The sequence below is a fragment of the Betta splendens genome, chromosome 14, assembly GCF_900634795.4.
Source record: "Betta splendens chromosome 14, fBetSpl5.4, whole genome shotgun sequence".
In the NCBI taxonomy this organism is placed as follows: domain Eukaryota; kingdom Metazoa; phylum Chordata; class Actinopteri; order Anabantiformes; family Osphronemidae; genus Betta; species Betta splendens.
The window spans coordinates 12,253,640-12,272,680 of NC_040894.2; the positions used below are offsets into that span (position 1 = coordinate 12,253,640).

At 42.9% G+C, this 19,041-nt stretch overlaps 1 protein-coding gene across 15 annotated transcripts in view; it reads right to left on the reverse strand.

The window, feature by feature from the left end:
* Positions 1-19,041, reverse strand: part of LOC114869027 (peripheral-type benzodiazepine receptor-associated protein 1) — a 38,334-nt gene that overhangs the window by 2,446 nt on the left and 16,847 nt on the right. For 3 of the 15 annotated variants that reach the window (XM_055502198.1, XM_055502192.1, XM_055502201.1), the window contains 26 exons: positions 15,917-16,081; positions 14,973-15,056; positions 14,756-14,845; positions 14,488-14,610; positions 14,299-14,403; positions 14,075-14,125; positions 13,334-13,366; positions 11,611-11,791; positions 11,143-11,232; positions 10,516-10,721; positions 9,644-9,750; positions 9,456-9,565; positions 8,501-9,370; positions 7,789-7,940; positions 7,202-7,681; positions 6,747-7,121; positions 6,501-6,656; positions 5,429-6,253; positions 4,724-4,823; positions 3,393-3,553; positions 3,044-3,212; positions 2,350-2,418; positions 1,482-1,529; positions 820-929; positions 647-718; positions 460-558 (listed from right to left, as the gene is read on the reverse strand). In XM_055502198.1, the coding sequence (XP_055358173.1) occupies positions 460-558; positions 647-718; positions 820-929; positions 1,482-1,529; positions 2,350-2,418; positions 3,044-3,212; positions 3,393-3,553; positions 4,724-4,823; positions 5,429-6,253; positions 6,501-6,656; positions 6,747-7,121; positions 7,202-7,681; positions 7,789-7,940; positions 8,501-9,370; positions 9,456-9,565; positions 9,644-9,750; positions 10,516-10,721; positions 11,143-11,232; positions 11,611-11,791; positions 13,334-13,366; positions 14,075-14,125; positions 14,299-14,403; positions 14,488-14,610; positions 14,756-14,845; positions 14,973-15,056; positions 15,917-16,081 (5,031 nt within the window). Of the gene's footprint in view, positions 1-3; positions 341-459; positions 559-646; positions 719-819; positions 930-1,481; positions 1,530-2,349; positions 2,419-3,043; positions 3,213-3,392; positions 3,554-4,723; positions 4,824-5,428; positions 6,254-6,500; positions 6,657-6,746; positions 7,122-7,201; positions 7,682-7,788; positions 7,941-8,500; positions 9,371-9,455; positions 9,566-9,643; positions 9,751-10,515; positions 10,722-11,142; positions 11,233-11,610; positions 11,792-12,957; positions 12,979-13,333; positions 13,367-14,074; positions 14,126-14,298; positions 14,404-14,487; positions 14,611-14,755; positions 14,846-14,972; positions 15,057-15,916; positions 16,082-19,041 lie in introns of those variants that run through there. The other 12 variants (XM_029172809.3, XM_029172804.3, XM_029172810.3 and 9 more) reach the window with 10 other exon arrangements.

A 19,041-nucleotide genomic window follows, 5' to 3' on the forward strand; every position in this document is an offset into this window, starting at 1 on the left:
AGGGGGAGAGGAAAGATTTTGGAATGAGCACAGCAAATATATTATACTTTAACACCTATTAAACCACATCTAACCTTTAATGGCTTTAATTTTACATTGCATGTACTGTAATAGAAGCTAAAGTTAGAATAAAACACAGAGGCACTGATATGAGGAGATACTGGATTCAGCAAATAGTCCATTGTTTTAGCAAACCAGGATGAGATTTTAGGAACTATTATGAAGGAGCCAACTACAGGTAACAAGGGAGGTAGGATGTAAGCATGGCTTCAAGAGGGGACACGGGATCCTGTTAAAACACTTACAATCACTTCTCAAAGTGTACAGTTCGTTTGTGCTTCTGCAAATGGCCATGCAGGAAAGAATGGTAAAGAGTAGAAAGAAAAGTGAAAAATAAAAACAAATAACTAATTCATGCCAGTGAATCACATGTTTATGATTGCAGTTCAGGTTCAGTACCTGTGATTCCCTTTTGGGTTCTGGTGCAGGCTGAGTATCTTCTGGTACAGCCTGCAGGAAGTTGGATGGTACTAAACCTCTGTGTCCATTCAGTTCTCCCTGGAAGCAAAATGTCCTCTTTGTAATTTAAAGTTTAAATATATATAGAAAAATAAATATAAGCCTCTCAATTAAAAACACTACTTACGAAGAAGAAACCATCTTCGTCCATCTCTCCAAACACCAGTATTATGTCTCCTGCACTGAATGTGAGCTCAGCCTGAGCAGGGGCATAACAACATACAGATAAGGAATAAGAAGTACTACTACACACAGACTGTGATTGTATCCTTATTTTGAGGAGGTGCATAAAAGCCTGACCTCTATGTCAGTGTTGGGGGAACTTTCTCGTGGATCGTAATCGAAGATGGCGACCATCCTTCGAGCTCCTGGGGCCGAGTTCCCCACAGCTGCAGCGCTCGGCCCCGAATCTGTCATTTAAAACGAGGGAGGGGGCAGGAAACAGTTGAGTCATTAAAAGGGAAAACTTTTCTGCAATTCCACTCATCAGCATGCAGCTCGTGGTGCTTGGCAGCCTCGCCCAACACCATGTGAAGCAGAGGAAAAGTCATAGCACTGCAGGCAACCACATGCACATAAGTATAACAGAAGATTAGCATTTTTACAGCAGCAGACTGAGCTGTACTGAGAAACCATGAACATAAAGACGGAACCTAAAACTTTGCAACATGGTTAGTAAATGTGAAGACCAATTAAATTATTAGATGTTAAATGATGCCATATGAACTGTGAAATAAACAGAGAAGTTAGACATTTACTTGACAATGACATTTATGACTTAATTAAAGACTTAAGGCATGAAGTCCTTTAAGTATTTTACTGCTGCCATCAAAGTGGCCCTTGCAAGGATAATACTTAAACACAAATATCAGGTAAACACATGCTGATCTCCTGTGAAACGAACCCCTTGGGTCATGCAGGAACAGGCACATGTGAAATCAACCAAAATGCTAACGACAAACCTTGCCTGGAGGAGTCTACGTTCTCCTCCCCAAGCACTGCAGACTCCACTGTAAGAGAATGGGTGAGGGACGATAACAATGATTGGAGACAAAAGGAAAAAGTCACACTCGAGTTCTGAATTTGAAATTAAATTGAAACTTTGAAACAGAGGCTAATAAGAGTTGTTTAGCTTAGTTCAGCTGAGTGTTGGTTTATTGGGTACTTTTGTGGTGGGCTTGTCGGTCACTGTGACGAATAAAGAAAGCCAGCTATGCATGTGAAGAACTTCATGTAATGCTACGATAATAAACTTGGAGAGATACAAGAGGTATACAAAACCATTCTATGTGGTTGAAGCAGCCTTAGAGGCTGACTGGTCTGCTCTTACATACTGTAGGTTTACTTTCATCACATTTGAGATGATCAGACTTAAGACAGAGAGAGAGACCAAACCACAAGCACAATAAGTGTCTGCCAGAAACGACATGGGGACGACATGACAGCATTTGTCACTGACTACAGATTTTACATATTGGCAGTTTATATGGGTAAATCAAATAAGTGTGCAAAAATGTTGAGTTTGGATTAGGTGCGAATGGTTAAATGATAACAGAGGAGTGTCCCATATACTGTACAGCATGTACACCAGACTGTGTGAAAACTGCAGAACACTGCAGAAAAGAGTTATTCACAGTGGTAACATTTGACCATAACGCTAAGCTACAGTGTCTGATTACATTACTACAATAGTTGATTTCCCCTGGGTCCATAGAGTGACAAACAGCAAATGGAAGGCCAAAAGCTAAAGTGAAAGAGACGAAATAGAAGCAAACCAGAGAGGAGAAGAAAGGTTGGAGGTGGGAAGCCGCAATCTGCAGCAAGACACACCTTTCTTGGATCGTCTCGGTTTCGGCGGTGGAACAGGGCGACGTGGAAGCTGTGCGTGTGTGCGAGAGCCTTTATGGAGTTTAGGAAGGAAAACCAAAATAAAATAATAATAATAATAATAAAAATGAAACCAAAAGGAAACACAGAGATGCAATTGTTGAGAGAAGCAGACCAGACAAAATAAGACACACGAGTGAAGGAGAGCAATTTAAAAATGACAACCAGTGAGCAGCAGACACAGCAGCCAGAACAAGTGGAAGTGAACAGGCTCAACCATCAATGACAACACTGCTGTTGCACTCAGGCAAACAAGTGTTTGCTTGAGTTCTAGGTGGCCTGTTAGGAGCCAAACAGCTTTTACACTTGCATTAAATGGAGTCTGAGTGAGACTGTGTAGATGGATAGAATTGCCTAGACAACAACACAGGACACAAAGTCCTACAGAACACAAAGTCCTACAGAACACCATGGTTTTAATTTAGGTGAGGTGAGATGTCTAGAGAAAACCTTTGCCTCAGACTAATGTCAATCTGTAGCAGTTACTTCTGTTACTTACCACATAAACATTTACAGCAGCGATATTATGTCATCACAGTTAGACCTATGGTAAAGCCGTCTAAATGTAACAGTGGACAACATCAACACATCATCACGTGGGTCTTTAGGTACCTGCTACATCTAATACTGAACATACCTATTTTCTCCATTGAGGCCGCTGTGGACAAAAAGCCCTGCTGCAGCAGCTGCTGCCGAGTCTCTTCATCTTCCACCTGGATCTCAGACACCATGTTACATGGCACAAAGCCCAGACGAGCACCAGACTCCCCTCGGTAAAACCCATCTGCATCCTTATCTCCGTAGACCTGGGAAAGATGTGAAAAGTTAACTCATTCTTCTGAACTACCCTTGCTCAAGAGGAAACTGATGGATCATATTACTCTGTCTGATGCAAGAATATTTACTCAAATACTACTTATGAGGGATGACTGCTAGAAAGATGATCAGCGGTATTCAAGGGGTTTCTGAGCTGTAAAAGGACAAACCTTGATGATCTGCCCTTCGGTGAAGGGCAGCTCCTCTTCCATAGCATCAGGATTAGGTGACATGGTGGCAGGATCATAGGGAAAGAGGGCCACAAAGATGCGTACGTCACTGTCTCCTTTCATCTTTGGCAAATCAACAGTGCCTGCAGACACAGAGAGGACTGATGGAAATAAATGTACTTGGTTCATTACATTTTTATGTTATATTATATTAATGAATCAACAGCCAGAAGTCAGGGAAAGAAGGTGACCTCAGTTGCACCAATAACTTACAAACACTGCACTCAAACAACTGTAGATCTTGCAGTGAGTTCTGTAGTGACACCTTCAGCCACCACCCCACCTGCTGCATCGCTGCCTAGAGGCATTGAAGCTTAAGCACTGATCGTGTGAGAATCCCGAGTCCGAGAACCGTTTGACAAACGAGCAGCCGTACACTGTGTGCTGCAACTAAGCACCGAGGAACACGACGCATGAACCACTGTGTAACCTAAATGCGAAATGGTTTACTGAAAACACAGCCACATAAAAAACTCTAATATAATAAAACAGGATTTGAATATGCCACGTGACATAAATCACACAGAGTTGTGGTTAAGTTTGGGGAGCAAGACTGCAAGCCTGAGCTAGGCTATGCTGCGGTGTGACGGAAGCTCTTCTATGCTCTTTGACAGTGCAAAACATATAAAGAGCTGTAGTGAGACTTTAAGCTGCACTGAGGAGACAGGTCTATCTCATTAGGAAGATTTAGCCTATTTGTGGCAAGAGTCACGAGCAGAACACTCCTGTGCTTTCACATCCTCACTGATTTTCTAGTGGATAGGAGGACAGAGCGCCTCCCTTCCCCTATTTTTCTATCTGAGCACACATGCACACTCATGCATTTATGCTTGTAGTTACTGTAGCTTGAAACCACACGATCTCCTGAAGGGCCAGACGTACAAAATGACTGTGCTGGAGCTAAAGCTGGTAAAAGAAGGTACCAAGGTTGGTCTGTCCACACTATAGGCTGCTGCTCTGCTGGTTAGCTGAAGTTACTATTTTAATGTCTGTCACTTCCTCCTGTCATGACAAGCCACTTTAGGTTAAGCCGGTTCTGAGCTTAGTAGGCTTTCTACCACTTCTCTACACCACCTCCTTCTCTCAGAACCCCCCTCCCTACACAAGTTGCTAATCTGAGTACCATCATGTGAGAAGGGGGGGGGGGCAGATAAGAGAAAGCACAGGTGTGTGAGCAACGCCTCATTCAACTCCACGGTTAGTGTATATTTAAATTAATAGACGGGAACAGGCAGAAAAAACAAGAAACGAGATAGTAAAGAGCCCCTGACCTTTGTGTTGCCTGGCCTGCACACATGCCGGTTTAGCAGCAAGCTCAGGCTGCGCTTCCCATGATGGACCTGCCTCAGCTGCAGGGATCTGACTGTGCTCCTGCTCAACATACACAAAGAAATGAGACAATAAGGAACTATTCAACATAGCAACATGCTGCACATGGCCATGTTTTATAAAAACTAAACACCAAATACAACCACTCAGGATTCTAATCATTCAGCATAGACAAGTTAATTTTCATCATATTATCATATCATTTTACCACTATGGTGGTGTTAGTAAACACACTCACACATCAAAGCACACACACAGGACAAGGTAGTACAAACTAATTTAATGAAAGAGATGGGTGGCCTCCAAGATTTAGGAGTATTTGACAAGAGCAGGAATTAGTGCAGCAAGCAGAGTGAGAACAGATACACTAGCTGAGCTTCATTCTGTCAGCTGAATTATCCAAACTACAGGTTTGAGACAAGGTTGTCAATTGGAACTAGTTACTACTGTTTTCAGCCATCGTCTGTCTTTATTCTGGCATCTCAGGCCTTTTGTAAACCCACCTCCCTCAGCGTACTGCACTCCTGACTTTGGGAAACTAGTTTTTGCCTACAGAGCAGTGGATTTGAAGGTTAGATCCACACAGCTGCAGGGGAGAGAAGCAGGAGGGGTGAAACACACTGCAGATGCCCTGCAGTGATATTTACCAGTGGGTCAACCTTCATCCCTCGGCTCTGAGGAAGTCTGCAGTGCTCCGTTTGAGAGCCCTCCACCCACCACTCTGAGCTCATCTGCTCCACCACCACCTCCCGGGATGTGTATTCCACAGGGTCCTCGTTATCATCTGTGCCGTACTCCACGTCAATCTCCACCTCACGACCAACAGGTGACTTCAGAGACCGTACTGTTTTGCTGATGGGGTAGGTTCTTGGCACGGTGAGGCCATGGCTGAAGTTTAATGCTGCAGCTACAGCCATCTGACTCCTGAGCATGGCCTCCCTCCTAAGGCGGTCCCCTAACCCTTTGAGCAATTGTCTGTCTCTGTTGGGAGGTGGCTGCGGAGGACAGCGGATTGGGACCCTCCTGCTGGTGGGACCCTCGTATAAACTCATGTCGTCATCCTCAGAATAACCAATGGTGTCCGCTTTGTCTGTGTAGTGCACCCTGTGCTGTGTCTTAGGCTTGACCTGTAAGGGTCTATGTCTGGGTAAAGGCTCTTTGGTGACAGATCTTGGATCCCTGTTGGAGTGGTGATGGTAAGCGGGAATGTGTGGATGTGCGTTGGGATTGGAGGGATGTGGGTGATGCTGAGTGGCATGGCGCTTGGAGTCTCTGGGGTAAAAGTGGCTTGGCCTGGGCCAAGGCTGAGAGTGGTGGGTTAAAGGCTCTTGACTGCTGTCTTCCTCTTCCGTCACTTCAGGAATGCTGAAGAGCTGCTTGTTGTGGTACACCTGAGGGGGCAACTGAGGGGGCAACTTAAGAATCCTCTCAAGACCTTCCTCATCACTGTCTGGAGTCTTCAACTTGTATGACTACAGGGGCCCCAAACCAAAGCATGCAAGTTTGTGTTGGTGAAGGTGGCAAAGTTGTGTGAAAATGAGAAAGGTTCAGACACAAAGGCACATGCAAAGGAAAAAACAAAAGAAAACAAAATATAATCAGACAAACACAGAACAAGCAAGAGTCTAGATGCACATTCCTCTTAAAACCCAAACTCAGTGCTTCTGCATAATTTTAAGATGTTAGCCTGCAAAAAACCTAATACAGTCATTCCTTTACCCTGTTTGCTCCAGCTGTGTATCCCCTAGTGTGAGCTTCCCCAAGATGGTCAGAGTAGAGCTCCTCCTCTTCCTCCTCCAGAATGTCTGACAGGTCCGAGCGGCTGTTGTCTGCATTGTAGTCGTTGGGAGGCTCTACAAGACCTCTGCCATAACTCTGTTAGATGATAAACACTTGGGATTTGTCATAAACATGCTGTAGCATCATTTCAATATTTAGACATTCTTAACATCAAAATTGGCTGACCTGCTTTGCCCTGGTGTAGACCGGCTCTTGGTCCTGTCTCAAGAACTCCTCAATGGACACCAATCGAGTGTTTTCTGCCTCATCCTCTACCTCTGACTCCAGAGGTGAAGTACTGGGTGGTCTGAGGAGATTAATATCCTGAGGGTTAAGGAGGTCATTGATGGGAGCTTTGGGTGGGGTAGGGATGCGCTCAGGGGTCCCGAGCTTGGCACTTGGGTCCTCAATGAACTCTGTGATAGATGGGAAAGGACATATTGTTCCAGGGCTGTCTGTATCTCTGCGCTGCTCCAACACTGCTGCTGTTGTTACTTGTGCTGGTGCAGGTTCAGGTGCCATAACTGGCAATGTACATGTAGTAGGGGAGGTCACTTTAACCTATTGGACAGAAAGTCATTAAATGTAGTACAATTTAACTAAGGTTATCAATCAACAAAAAGGAGCAGAGTAAACATTACCACTGGTGTGATGGTGGTGGTTACTGGTACAGTTGCCTCACACACAGACAGGGCAGCAGCAGATGAGAGGTTGGCCCAGGCCTTCACATATGAGGTGGATGAGACATGATCCTCTGAGTGGGGAGCATGGGGAAGATTGGCAGTAGCCCCCACTGCGAGACCCGGGACGCATGTGTCCGGTGACAAAGTGCTGGGCAGCATGGACACTTTTTCAGCAGAGTTCACGTAGGGCGACATCAAGGGCAGGTTACTGGGACCTACTGGGGTGCAAGGTAACGGGGCTGGCACAACTGGGGTGGTGACAACTGGGCCTGCCATGATGGCAGCCAGCTTGGACGGCACATTGACTGGGAAAGAGTCGCAGGACTCCCCGTGCGCAGACGTGGTGCGAACAGTGAGCTCCTGAGCTGCCTGCAGTGACTGGATCTGAGAGGGTCCCAGCAGAGCACTACCTGCTGTTGGGGAAGATACCTCCAGAACCTTGCAAAGCAGATTAAAAATGTTTAAATTATAATACCAGCTCAATATACTAAATAGTAGCATCAACAATGCAGAGCTTCGCTAAAACATCTGTAAAAATGTCTTGCCTTTTTTCTATCAGCATAGATAGTGTATCCAGTGACGCGGACTCCGTTGGAGGTGCCAGCAGCATCTATAGTGACCGGCAGCCAGCTGATGAGAGCGATTCCTGGAGAAGGACCGTGCTCCAGTTGCACGTCGAGAGGAGCATCAGGGGGACCTACAGGGTTTTAAAGGATTACACCAAAGCCTGTGGCAAGCAAACTGTCAACCGTGATGTTCTGTTAATCAGTGAAAACTCACTGAGTAAAGAATGTTTGAGATAAGAAATTATAAGCTGCTGATTAACCCTATGGGGAATGTAGAAAAATTATAAACCATATACCTGGGTTCCCAGGGAGTGGGCATGAAACTTAAGCAAATTTGAATGATTAATTACAGAAATACAGCTCAAATCTAAAAGTTAAACTAATCTTAAATATGCGTCCTACAGGGTTAGGGTTTAATAGGGTATAGAGGAGAAGAGCACAAACTGATGTGCTTGATTCACGCTTCATTGCTAAGCACTTAATCAGTCCTCTGATTAAAATACTATGCAGTGCTTCAAAGGCAGGAAGAGAGAACTAAAAATGAAATTTATAGATACTGAAAAAAGAGGTATACTTGTATAGGGGACAGAGGTTCTAAGAGGAGGGAGAGTCTGGGAAAAGTTATAAAAAATGCTTTTAACTACAATGATCTAATGTTGGATGGACATTTGTCAGACAAAAGCTTACTGACCTGCCATCAGTGTGGTGAAGGTAATTGTAGTGCTTCTGTGCTCGCGTCGCTCCACAGGTAACTCCCATGGTGTTCGGTGTGGCCGTGCCTCCACTTTGATGGTGTACTGCAGGCTGGGCAAGAGGTTATTGAGGCACAGCGAGTAGCAGCCGGCCTTCACCAGCTCACACTCCTCATCGTTCAAGGACACAATGTGCACATAGTTACTGTTGCTGGGCAGCCACGTCAGGTTGGCAGAGGTGGCGGAGATCCTATCCACGCGCAGCTGCGTGGGCGCCACACAAACGTCCCGTCCGACCAGCATGCTGCAACGCAGCTGGTCCGAGAGTCCCTTCTCCGTCAGGCTTTGCACTGACACGCGGTAGGCTTTGAGGTTTATGTCCAGCCGCTCCAGCACCGCTTTGGTTTGAGCACCGAAGGGCACATTGAGCCGCAGCTCCTGGTCCACATACACATTATAGCTCCATACGTTGCCCCACCCAGCCGGCACCAGTGGCGGGTCCCAGCCAATAATGATGCTCTTGGCAAGCTGCTTTATGAGGGTGAGCTTACGTGGGTAAGGCACAATGTCCACTCCCACTTCCTCCAAATCCAAGTCCAGGCCGTTGGTGAGAGGGGCTGGGACAGGCAAGGCTGATGCTGAATCTGAGGGGGCTGAGGCAGGACCAGGGGCAGCAGGGGCCTCTGTCCTTGCCGAGGAGCCTGTGTGGAGGTGATGCTGGTGGCTGGCACTGTGCAGACTGCTGTCTAGTAGGGAGTTATGAGACGCGTCCCCCGTCTCTGGATGGTGCGCGCTCATGACATCGTCATCTGATACACGTTCCACAAAGTTAGAGGGAACCAGCCCTCGCCGTCCATCCATCAGCTCACCTGGAAAGAGAAACCGAAAAATAATGAGTATCATGAACAGACACATGACGTAAATTCCCCAAATTACAAAAAACTCCAGACTTGCCTTCATAGAAGCCATCATCATCCATGTCTCCATACACATAGATGTATTCTCCAGCAGTGAGTGGCAGCTCCATATCAGGGTTGTCATTGGGGCCATCATATGGATTGTAGCTGTAGGGAAGTTACTTTAATCATTCTAAAGTCATCTACAGTATATCATCAGAGTGGAATTTGTTGTAGTATAGCTACCTATATCTCGCAATGAAAACCTGAAGCTTTGCTGCTCCTCTGCTGGCACTGTAAGGTGCAGGCGCCACATCAATATCCAGCTCCTCTACTTCGCTGGCAGTGTCCACCTGAGAACAGCGTAACAGGTCTACTAGAAAAACTAGAGGTTTTTCTGAAAATCTCTAGATTATCTGAAAGCTACATGTATAGAAATTACTAAATCCATATTCTATAATCCAGTCTTGGTGATTGATAGGAAACCTAGAAGGGGATTTTAGTAGCAAGATAGATCTACACAAAATAACAATTCACTACCAAGTCCTTCATCTAGGTGGCCATGTTCTGTTTTTCTAGCATTCGTACCACTAAATCTGATGTTACTGATCATTTCACACAGACATGAGATCAATGACTCTACTATCACAGGTCTGGAGATGAGTAAATGAAAAAGAGTTGACTCAAAATTACGTTTTACAGTTTTTGTTAAACGAATAAAAAAATAGTCTGAAGTGACTTCATTCAGATGCTGAGTATTTCTGGATTCTGGAATCTTATTACTGTAAATACAGAGGTAGCCCATGGACATGCAATGTGTACAGCTCATGTTGATCTTCATTCATACTCACTCACAATGCAACACAACAGCATGTATAAGTTATTATGTATATGCTATTTATAACTCAATAGAAAAATCTTTTTAGGAACAATCAAATACAACTACTACTACTGTTTAACCTTTATAATTCACAGTGACCTGTGGATTATTTCACTTAATGTGAGCATTACTGAATATCAGGCAGAGTGTGACTGGAGGGAAAAACCCCCAACAGCCAATTTTCAGCAGCATAAATCCAATTTCAGTAGGAACATATATAATGACAAGTGGTTGGTACCTCATGCGTTGGGCTTGATTTGTGCGGACTTAGGTGGGTGTCAGATTTGGGAGTGAGGTGTGCCGTCTCTGACTTGCTGGAGGCAGAGCTTGACTTGCTGACACTGATTGTGGGCAGCTCTCGATGCTTGGTGACAGGGGAGCGCTCCACCCTGGACAGGCCTGCCGCGTGCGGGGTGGCTCCCATGCGCAGGGCTGCGGCCACATCTAGCAGGACAGAGAGAAGGGGATTAGGATACATAAGCCGTGACTTTACTAGACACCTCCGGCCCTCTCACTGGTTGACCCGTTTGAGCAGGTAGAGGGATGTAGCCACTGGTTGACATGCAGGGACTCAAGGTTGAACCTGACTGATTAAACAGTGGAGAAAAAAATCCTGTCTCCATCTGGCTCAAGTCAAAGGTTACGCTACCTTTGCAATGTGTCACACCAGTACTGCTAAGGGGCTTAACTGATTTCACAGTCTATAGATTTTAATCTGGCCCGTATGCGATGGCATAGAATTACAGGCAACCCCCGTTAAAGAGCTGTCCTGTGATGGTTTCGGTGAAATGAGCATGCTTTTGTGACTGTGCCCGACACCATTTATGAGTAACACAGACACAGCAAGCACCGAGCGAGTCATTACCCTCGGGGCAGGAAAGAGTGTCACCACCCTCAAGACTCCAGAAGGCTATTTCACCCAGAGACACCATGTCCCATAAGCCACCAGTGCAGTCTATAAACAGTGTAGGAGAAAAGGTTTGGATAGATTTTGTTGGTTACATACATTAGGTTTAAATTCTTTTTTTTCTGAAGGCAGCTAAAACATGAGGAAGTATCCTGAGCAGACAGTTTAGAAGAGCATATAGATGTTCGACAACAATTTGCCAATGACTGGACTCATGCCTGTGGACTCTTCTTCTGTACTAACTTTTTCCATAAGAGTCCAAACAATTTCCATTGAAACCGGACAAATGGATATATGGAAAAAAGAATTTTACAGATTATTTACAGATAGTAACTAATGGTTCTTTAAAGACTAGCTTACCAATGAACTAAAGCACTAAACAACTGTTTTTGTGTGTGAATACATGTCCCTGGGGGTGTGACTCACCTCGTTCAGCAGCGAGGCCTACCCCATTGGTGAGAACCGAAAGGGTGGAGTTGTTGAGAAGGCTAGAGCTAGAAAGGTCCACCTTCGAGGCCTGTAGACGAAACTTCTCCAACTCCTGGGACAGCAAGCCGAACTGTTCACTCTGGCTGCGACATTTCTCCTCCAGTTCTCGTACCTTTGACTTCACATGGGACACAGAGAACAAGGAATCCGTTAAAACCCAGGTTTTAACCAATAAAACAACTCAGTGGAATTGCTACAATGTACAGTTCTAAGTCTATTCTAAGCAAATAGCTTTTAGAATAATAAAAAAGCTTTACTTTAATATGAAGCTTTTTAAATATGAATATACAGTATGGGTATATGCTCCAGGGTAGATATTGACACATGTCAATCTTTTTTTCAATTTTAAAAATAATTTTTTTTTTCACAAGGCATAAAGAATAAATAAAGGTTTCTGCAGAAAACACAATACCATATAAATTATCACTGAAAATATGTAAAGGCAGCAAAGACAAAGGTCAAGGAATCACAGAAAAATAAGGGAAAAACAGGTGGAAGATGAAGATAAAGCTTGCAGCTTTGTGGTCAGAAGGAAGGAATAATACCAGAGATAGAGGTGTACAGTAGCAAAGCGGATAAGTAGTTATAATGTTGTGCATTATTCTACCAAAGCCACTTGACAGCAGGGTTATTTGCCAGAGCACTACAGAGGTTTGTCTTAGCCCCACTGAGTTTCTATATGTGGCAGATTTCACTTCCGGTTGTGGTGGGAGTTTCCTGTCAGGCTGATCTGACAAAAGCTTCTGCATGAAACTGCCTGAACAACATTTCCTGTTAGCTTTCACCTACGCAAAGCCCAGTCTGAAGTCACTTGTTATCCAACTACACAGAGGTGAAGTGGAAATAAGTCCTCAAATCACTCAACCTCAAGTAAAAACTCTGTCTGGGTAAACTCAATGTGAAATTCTAGCTCAGAAAAATGAGACCAAACAACAAACCAGAGTGATAAGTGTGATGAGTGGAGGTGGCAGCAGTAAATGTAACACACATTTACTGTTGTCTGACCTCCCGTGAATGACCCGATTTTCACACAACCCAAAAAATGCCTCAGCATAAAACTAGTCTTTAATGGCCCTATGAAGCATTTACAAAAAGACTGGTTTTACAGTATTTACTAAGTCTCACTTCCTACTGCAGTTGACATACAGTAAGTGGCTGAAATTGGAAAATTTAAATAAAGGTTACTGGGGTTTAATTTACAGGTGCTACATGTAGGTAGGGGTTTGTGGCAGGAAGGTTTGATTTGTAGCACAGGAGATCAAGCTGGCTAAGGGGTAACAGTACCTGCATGCAGTCCAGTGTACTCTGGTTAGCAAAAACAAAAAAACATGCTTATGAAACAAGGAATGTGGAAAAACAAAGCATATTAATAAAGTAGAAATACAGCGGTCTGAGTCCAGGGCAGCAACACAATCCTGTCAGGAGCAAGTATCACTAGAATGTCTCTTAGACCTCAGCAGCCAGTGTTTTCAGAAGACACTCACTCATTCTTCAGCTTATACAGGTTGAGCGTGTCAACTGCTCAAAAACATAAGGCACTCAGGATAGAAAGAGACGTTCTCCTGTGATGCTTTGGGTTTAAACACAGAGGCAAAGTGAGAGTAACAAAGCAAGAGGAAGCAGAAAAAGCTTTTTTTAAACTTGAGCAACTATACTCTACCAGCTCTCTCCGCAATACAAGCTGAGTCAAGTCCTAAAATAAAATACACACTTTGTTTAGGAACAGGCACAATACACAGTATGATGTGAGGAGCACAGACAGCAGACATATGTGTATACAACTATCTGGGGCATGACTATGTTTGTGCTGCAGCGCTTTTTGATCTCGACTTGCCATTACTCAAAATCAGCAGCCATTCAGTGAGATGTGGTTTTCAACCATCAGCGGGTGCGCAGAGGCATTTTGAATTTAAAGTGCGCTACACTCGCACTTGAGGGGGAACATAAACATCACGAAGCAGCCATCTGTTCAAACGGCATTCCAGGCCCGTGAGTGTGACAAAAACACAAGTCTTTTCTGCAACTGATTCTCTGCCAGGTGTTTAGATAACAATAAAGAGCCCAGTAAAGTGAGAGTCCATGCTGCTTCAGTGCTAGTGGGATGGGCTTAGTCTACTGAGAACTGGGAACGGATTAAATATTTACACTCTTTTGCTCTATACTCAATAAAGTATTTGGTTTTCATCCTGTGAGCCAGGAATAAGGCAGTGCATGAGAAATATACTGAGGAAGTGATCCTCTCCTGAATTTGAGATTCAATCTTACATGTACCTGTCATCTTAATTTTGGTAAGTCACCCTAAATTACTGAAACCATCCGAGGGACTCATTGTATGCTAGTAAAACCAAGGTTAATTGGTAAAGAAAAGTGATTTATTTGATTTGGTGAAACACAAACTCACCTCCAGCATCTGAACCACTCCTTCATGTTCCCTCTTGGCAAATAACTGAGCCTGATGATTGAGAATACAAAAAAAGTCAGTGTAATGTTGGATATTTGTACAAATTCAGCAAGCACTTCTATAGAAGTGTGGTTGTTATTTGTGCTCAGAGGTTGCCTCCTGCTGGGCGAACAAATCCGTTAACAGAGTGAAATCAGTGTTTGCGTTAAACAGAGTTGTTTTACCCGCTGTAACCGCTTGATTTCATCCTGTTTGAACTTAAGAATAGCCAGTGCCTGCTCATGTTCCAATTCCAGCTGCTGCCTTCGCTCGGCGACCTCTCGCATATGCTGTTCAGAAAAAAAAATGATGAGTTGACAGTTTGCCATAATAAAGAGTGGAACTAAAAATAATCCATCCAACGCTGGGCATACCTTTAGGACCTGCTCTAGGTTCTCCAGTTTGGCACGGAGTCTCTGGTTCTCCCCGAGAACTGAATTGTGTTGAGCGGTCACTTCAGAGAGACCTTCCCTCAGCTCCTCATTCTCAGCCCGAGTCTACATGATAAAAAGAAGTGGGGACACTTCATAAGCTCAACCCTAACTATGGTTTCCTAATTAAAAAATAATATTGTAAACTGACAACTTTTTTTTTTTTTTTTTTTAGAAAAAAAGGTGCTCAACAGTTTAGGAAGACACAGACCTGGTCGAGCAGCTGTGCCTTCCTCCTGAGGAGATCTGCCTCCTCCTTTAGCTGCTCATTTTTGCCTCGCTCATCCTCAAGCTGGCTCTCCTGTTGTAAAAACAAAAAGTTCAACAGAACAGAAGGAATCTGTGTTCAAGTGTTCAACATAATGAGCATATCCACTACAGCGTTACTAAAACCAGGCCGCAGCACATCAGGTGGAACTATTACTTACCAAATCTAGACATCGCTTCTGTCGCTTCTTTACTTCATGCTCAAGATTTTCACATTCTTTCCTCTTCTTGCTCAACTCACTTTCCTGAATAAACAATGGAAACAAAGCAAAGATGACTTCCTAAAATCCAAATTTTTAACTCTGGATTCTTAAAAACACATTTAGATTATTACACAAAGTACAGTATGTACTGCACAAAAGCAAGGCCATAAAATGATAATTAACATTAAACTGGCTTGTTTTTGTTACTAAAACTTTACTTTACTAATACTAATTCCTGCTTTCTGTCTATAATGAAATCAGAACTGACAACAAATCAAACATCAACTAATGTCGGTTTTCATGTTTATCCTTTCATTCTGACACTGAAAATCCACGGAGACCTGGGCAGGACGTTGCCCATTTATAAGTTTTAAGACCCAGTTGTAGAATCCGAAAGCCAGTGTGCTACAGTACCTCGTCTGTTTCAAAGCGACAAGATCAAAATAATCCCAGCATTACATAACAAATCTGACCATTTTCCCTTGGTGACAGGCAGCTTACTCACAGCACTGAAATTCAAGCTTCAGTGTCATACAATATGAAAATGCAAAGTGGATCGCAACGTGTTATTGCTGCAAATACAGTAGGTGGGTTGGCAGGACACCTGCAAATGACTGTTTGGAAGAGAATTTACTCAAAACCCAGACGATATTACAAACGAGTAAAGACCTCGTTATTGTAGTGTCTTTGATAATATTAAGGAATGTTGTGGAAGTAGTTGTAGAGTAGAGAGTTGTTTTTAAGTTTAGGTTTGTAGTTTAATATATATTTTTATTTACAGTTGTACTACAGTTTGATTCCACAACATGTTTTGTCCTCATCAAATCTAATTTTATCAATAAAATGAAATTAAAAATTTGTATGACAACATTGAAGCTTACAAATACTGTACATGTTCTCACCAGAAGCTGCAGGTGCTGCTCCTCTGCCTGTACCACCGGATGAGAGGGGGTCGGGCTAAGGCCCGGTGGGGGCGTCACTTGCAGCCCCAACTCCTCCTCTCCTGGAGTTCCCTCACACCTGGATGGAGCTTCATCTAACACCACACCTGGGGTGTTTTCTACAACCTGGCAGAGACAGACAGACACATTCCGTCAGTCACTTCACATTTACAGGCAATCTGAAAAGCTCAGTTTAGTGTTACACTAAAAAGTGTGGCCACTTCGTAAAACTGTGCCCACAACATCAGACAGACCTGTACCACACAGTGAGCAAGAGTGCTCTGACTATAATTAGGGAATACCTGTAGCCTCCAGCACAAAGCCTGTCTTTTGTAATTAGGCTGCATGCAACCACTTGAATGTTTCACAGTAGGAAATGTATTAACTAATTAGTATGAAACATTAGCACTCTATATAGATTGTATGAGCTGTCTAACTATGTGGGGGACAGGCTGACATTTGTTAAGGGTTAAGAGTCAGGAATCAGTATCTAATTTTAGAGCAAACCTACTTATGCTCACATTAGAACTGTACTAGTGCCGCCAAGGCTGTGACCCAGTAACAGGATCAAAGGCGCTCTGCCATGTGCTGCAAAGGGGAATCACTCCTTTACACTCTTCTCTTCTTCTTGGTCACTAAAGAGACTTCAAAGATAGGTCCCATTTGCTAACGAGGAACTTTTTTTAAAGAACACAGTGAGAAAATAGAATGAAGGACTGCTTTCACTGAAGCAACTATTAGTGTAGTGATGTGCAATTAGCAAACAGTAATATCAAAATATGAATAAAAATCATGAAAAAAAAGCCAAAACCTGACTTTTAAAGCAGCTTTTAAACACAGTTTCACCATTGTAATTTAATCAACACTCCTGGTTGACATGTTCAAGTTCATGGTTTTGTGTACTGGTCTAGCTCAGGGTTAAATGTCCTTAACCCTGCAGGTTTGGATTCCTTTCACTAGTCTAGAGGCTGACTACAAAAGGTAGGCCTACAAACAGGATACTTGCTAGCTAGTTTCCAAGCACTACTGTATGTTCAAGAACATGAAGCTTGACTCAGTGGTGTATTCTTAAGTAGCACTTCTTACCCATGCAGTAGTGACACCAGTGTGTGGAGTTGTAAGTTGCAGCCAAGGAACTGTAAGATGCAAAACTGAATTCCTCCCTTCACTACTTTAGGAGACCTCCACAATATACACAATATACTATACTCCAAATTTTGATTATTATTTAGGCTTTTCAGAGCTACTGTATTATGATCAGTGTGTCACTGTTGCCTCATACAAACCATCGCTTTTGTAAATGGAATGTGAAAGCTCAAAATGATGAGTTTAAAGCAAACATAATCAGGGACCAGGCAGTGTGTGACATAATTCTGACATGGTTTTAACAAACAGGCACAGAGGGTGAATATTATATAATTCCTCATTTATACAGTGGGGCCGCCATTCAGAGCATTAGGGTGAGCCATTTGAAAAGGTATATGTGCCAACACACTAACCTAACAAGACCTGATGAAAGTTGCAAATAGAATACCATCCTATATTTAATAGGCAAATGTGGTAATGTCTTTTCGAATATGTCATATACATACAGTCATACACATAAAAAGACACACAGTATCTAGAATTTAAGACAAGACTCTACCCCTGTTCTGATATGTTACTGCATTGCGCACAAGAGATGAGAGACTCGCTGTTAGGGTTTGCTAATTTGAGCAGCATATACACAGATGTTCCAATGAATCTTTAGTCATTTTCAAAAATGTTTCCACAAGCATGTTTGGTAGCAGTAGATTAGTGTAGAGCTTAATATGTCAGTATTTGTAGGAAAGACCATTAATACAATTGAATTCACACAAAAATCTGATTTTCCTTAATTTATGCAGTATACTGAATAATATTTTAGGTAATTAACCTGTTCCAGTTCCTTCATTTTTATATTTATTATCATTACTCTTTGGCAGTGTGGTCTTTTAAGAAATATTAATTAACATGCTAAGGTACAGTATGCCTCAGATGTTTGGTTGACATTACAGTAGTTTCATTTTTGGAAGTGACATACCAAAGTTTTTTTAATTATGCACAGTGGTACAGTATTAGTTATTACACTGTAGTATAATCAGATTCAATTACACCTCCAGCCTGAAGCCACTGGGGTCAATTTATTTATTAATTCAATTAGAATTAGAAGAATTAAGAATTAGTACTGTAGACTAATGAAACTGACTAACTATAAATTTTACCTACCAAAGCAAATTAATGCTAAATAAAAAACTAGGATAATAAAAAACAACAAATCTGGGAATTGCATCTTTAGCTTTGTTGAATTTCTTCCTTAAGTGTTTTTGACAGCTTATTAAAAATGCGAAATTACAGCAATGACAAGTAAAAAGTTTGTAAACTGGACTAATATGGATATTAAAGATTCTTGGGATAAGTGATACAAATAGCAGACATTTTAAAACATGTACAACTCAACACTCCAAGTCCTGAGTCCGCTTCATAGTAATGCCACAACAGGTCCAAACTTAGAAGCTCACCTCTGTGTACTGAGGTACCACTGTGCACACTTCAGCCTGATGTGGTCCATATACACCACAGGATCAAGTACACGCTCGTACTGTACTAAAGCAGGGCCAGATCTCATTCAGCAGGTCCTGAATGCCATAAGCACATTGGTGTAATCCGTGCAGACTACTGAAACGGGTAACTGGATCACTTCTTTTAAAAGCACCTTAATGGATTGGCCTGGCCGTTGCTTTTCTATTTAATATGGAGCATATCAACCAATCAAACACCGTGCTACGTTGTTGTAAACTCTGCATCTGGGGGCTTTAAAAAAAAACAAACAACCGTTACAAAAGCAGGTTTCTGACAGCTTGTCCTTGACAAGGCCTCAAACACATCCCGTCTTTTTCATATGTAACAACGTGACAGTCCTGTCGCAGGCGAAGCTAGGATTTACTAAAATGAATATTGAAACACTTAAAAAAAAAGCTTAGCTGCCAGTCAGTGATACTGACATGGGGCACGCAGTATATTAAGTTTTAAAATCAGGTGCCTTAAGCCAATCCTCCTACATGTTA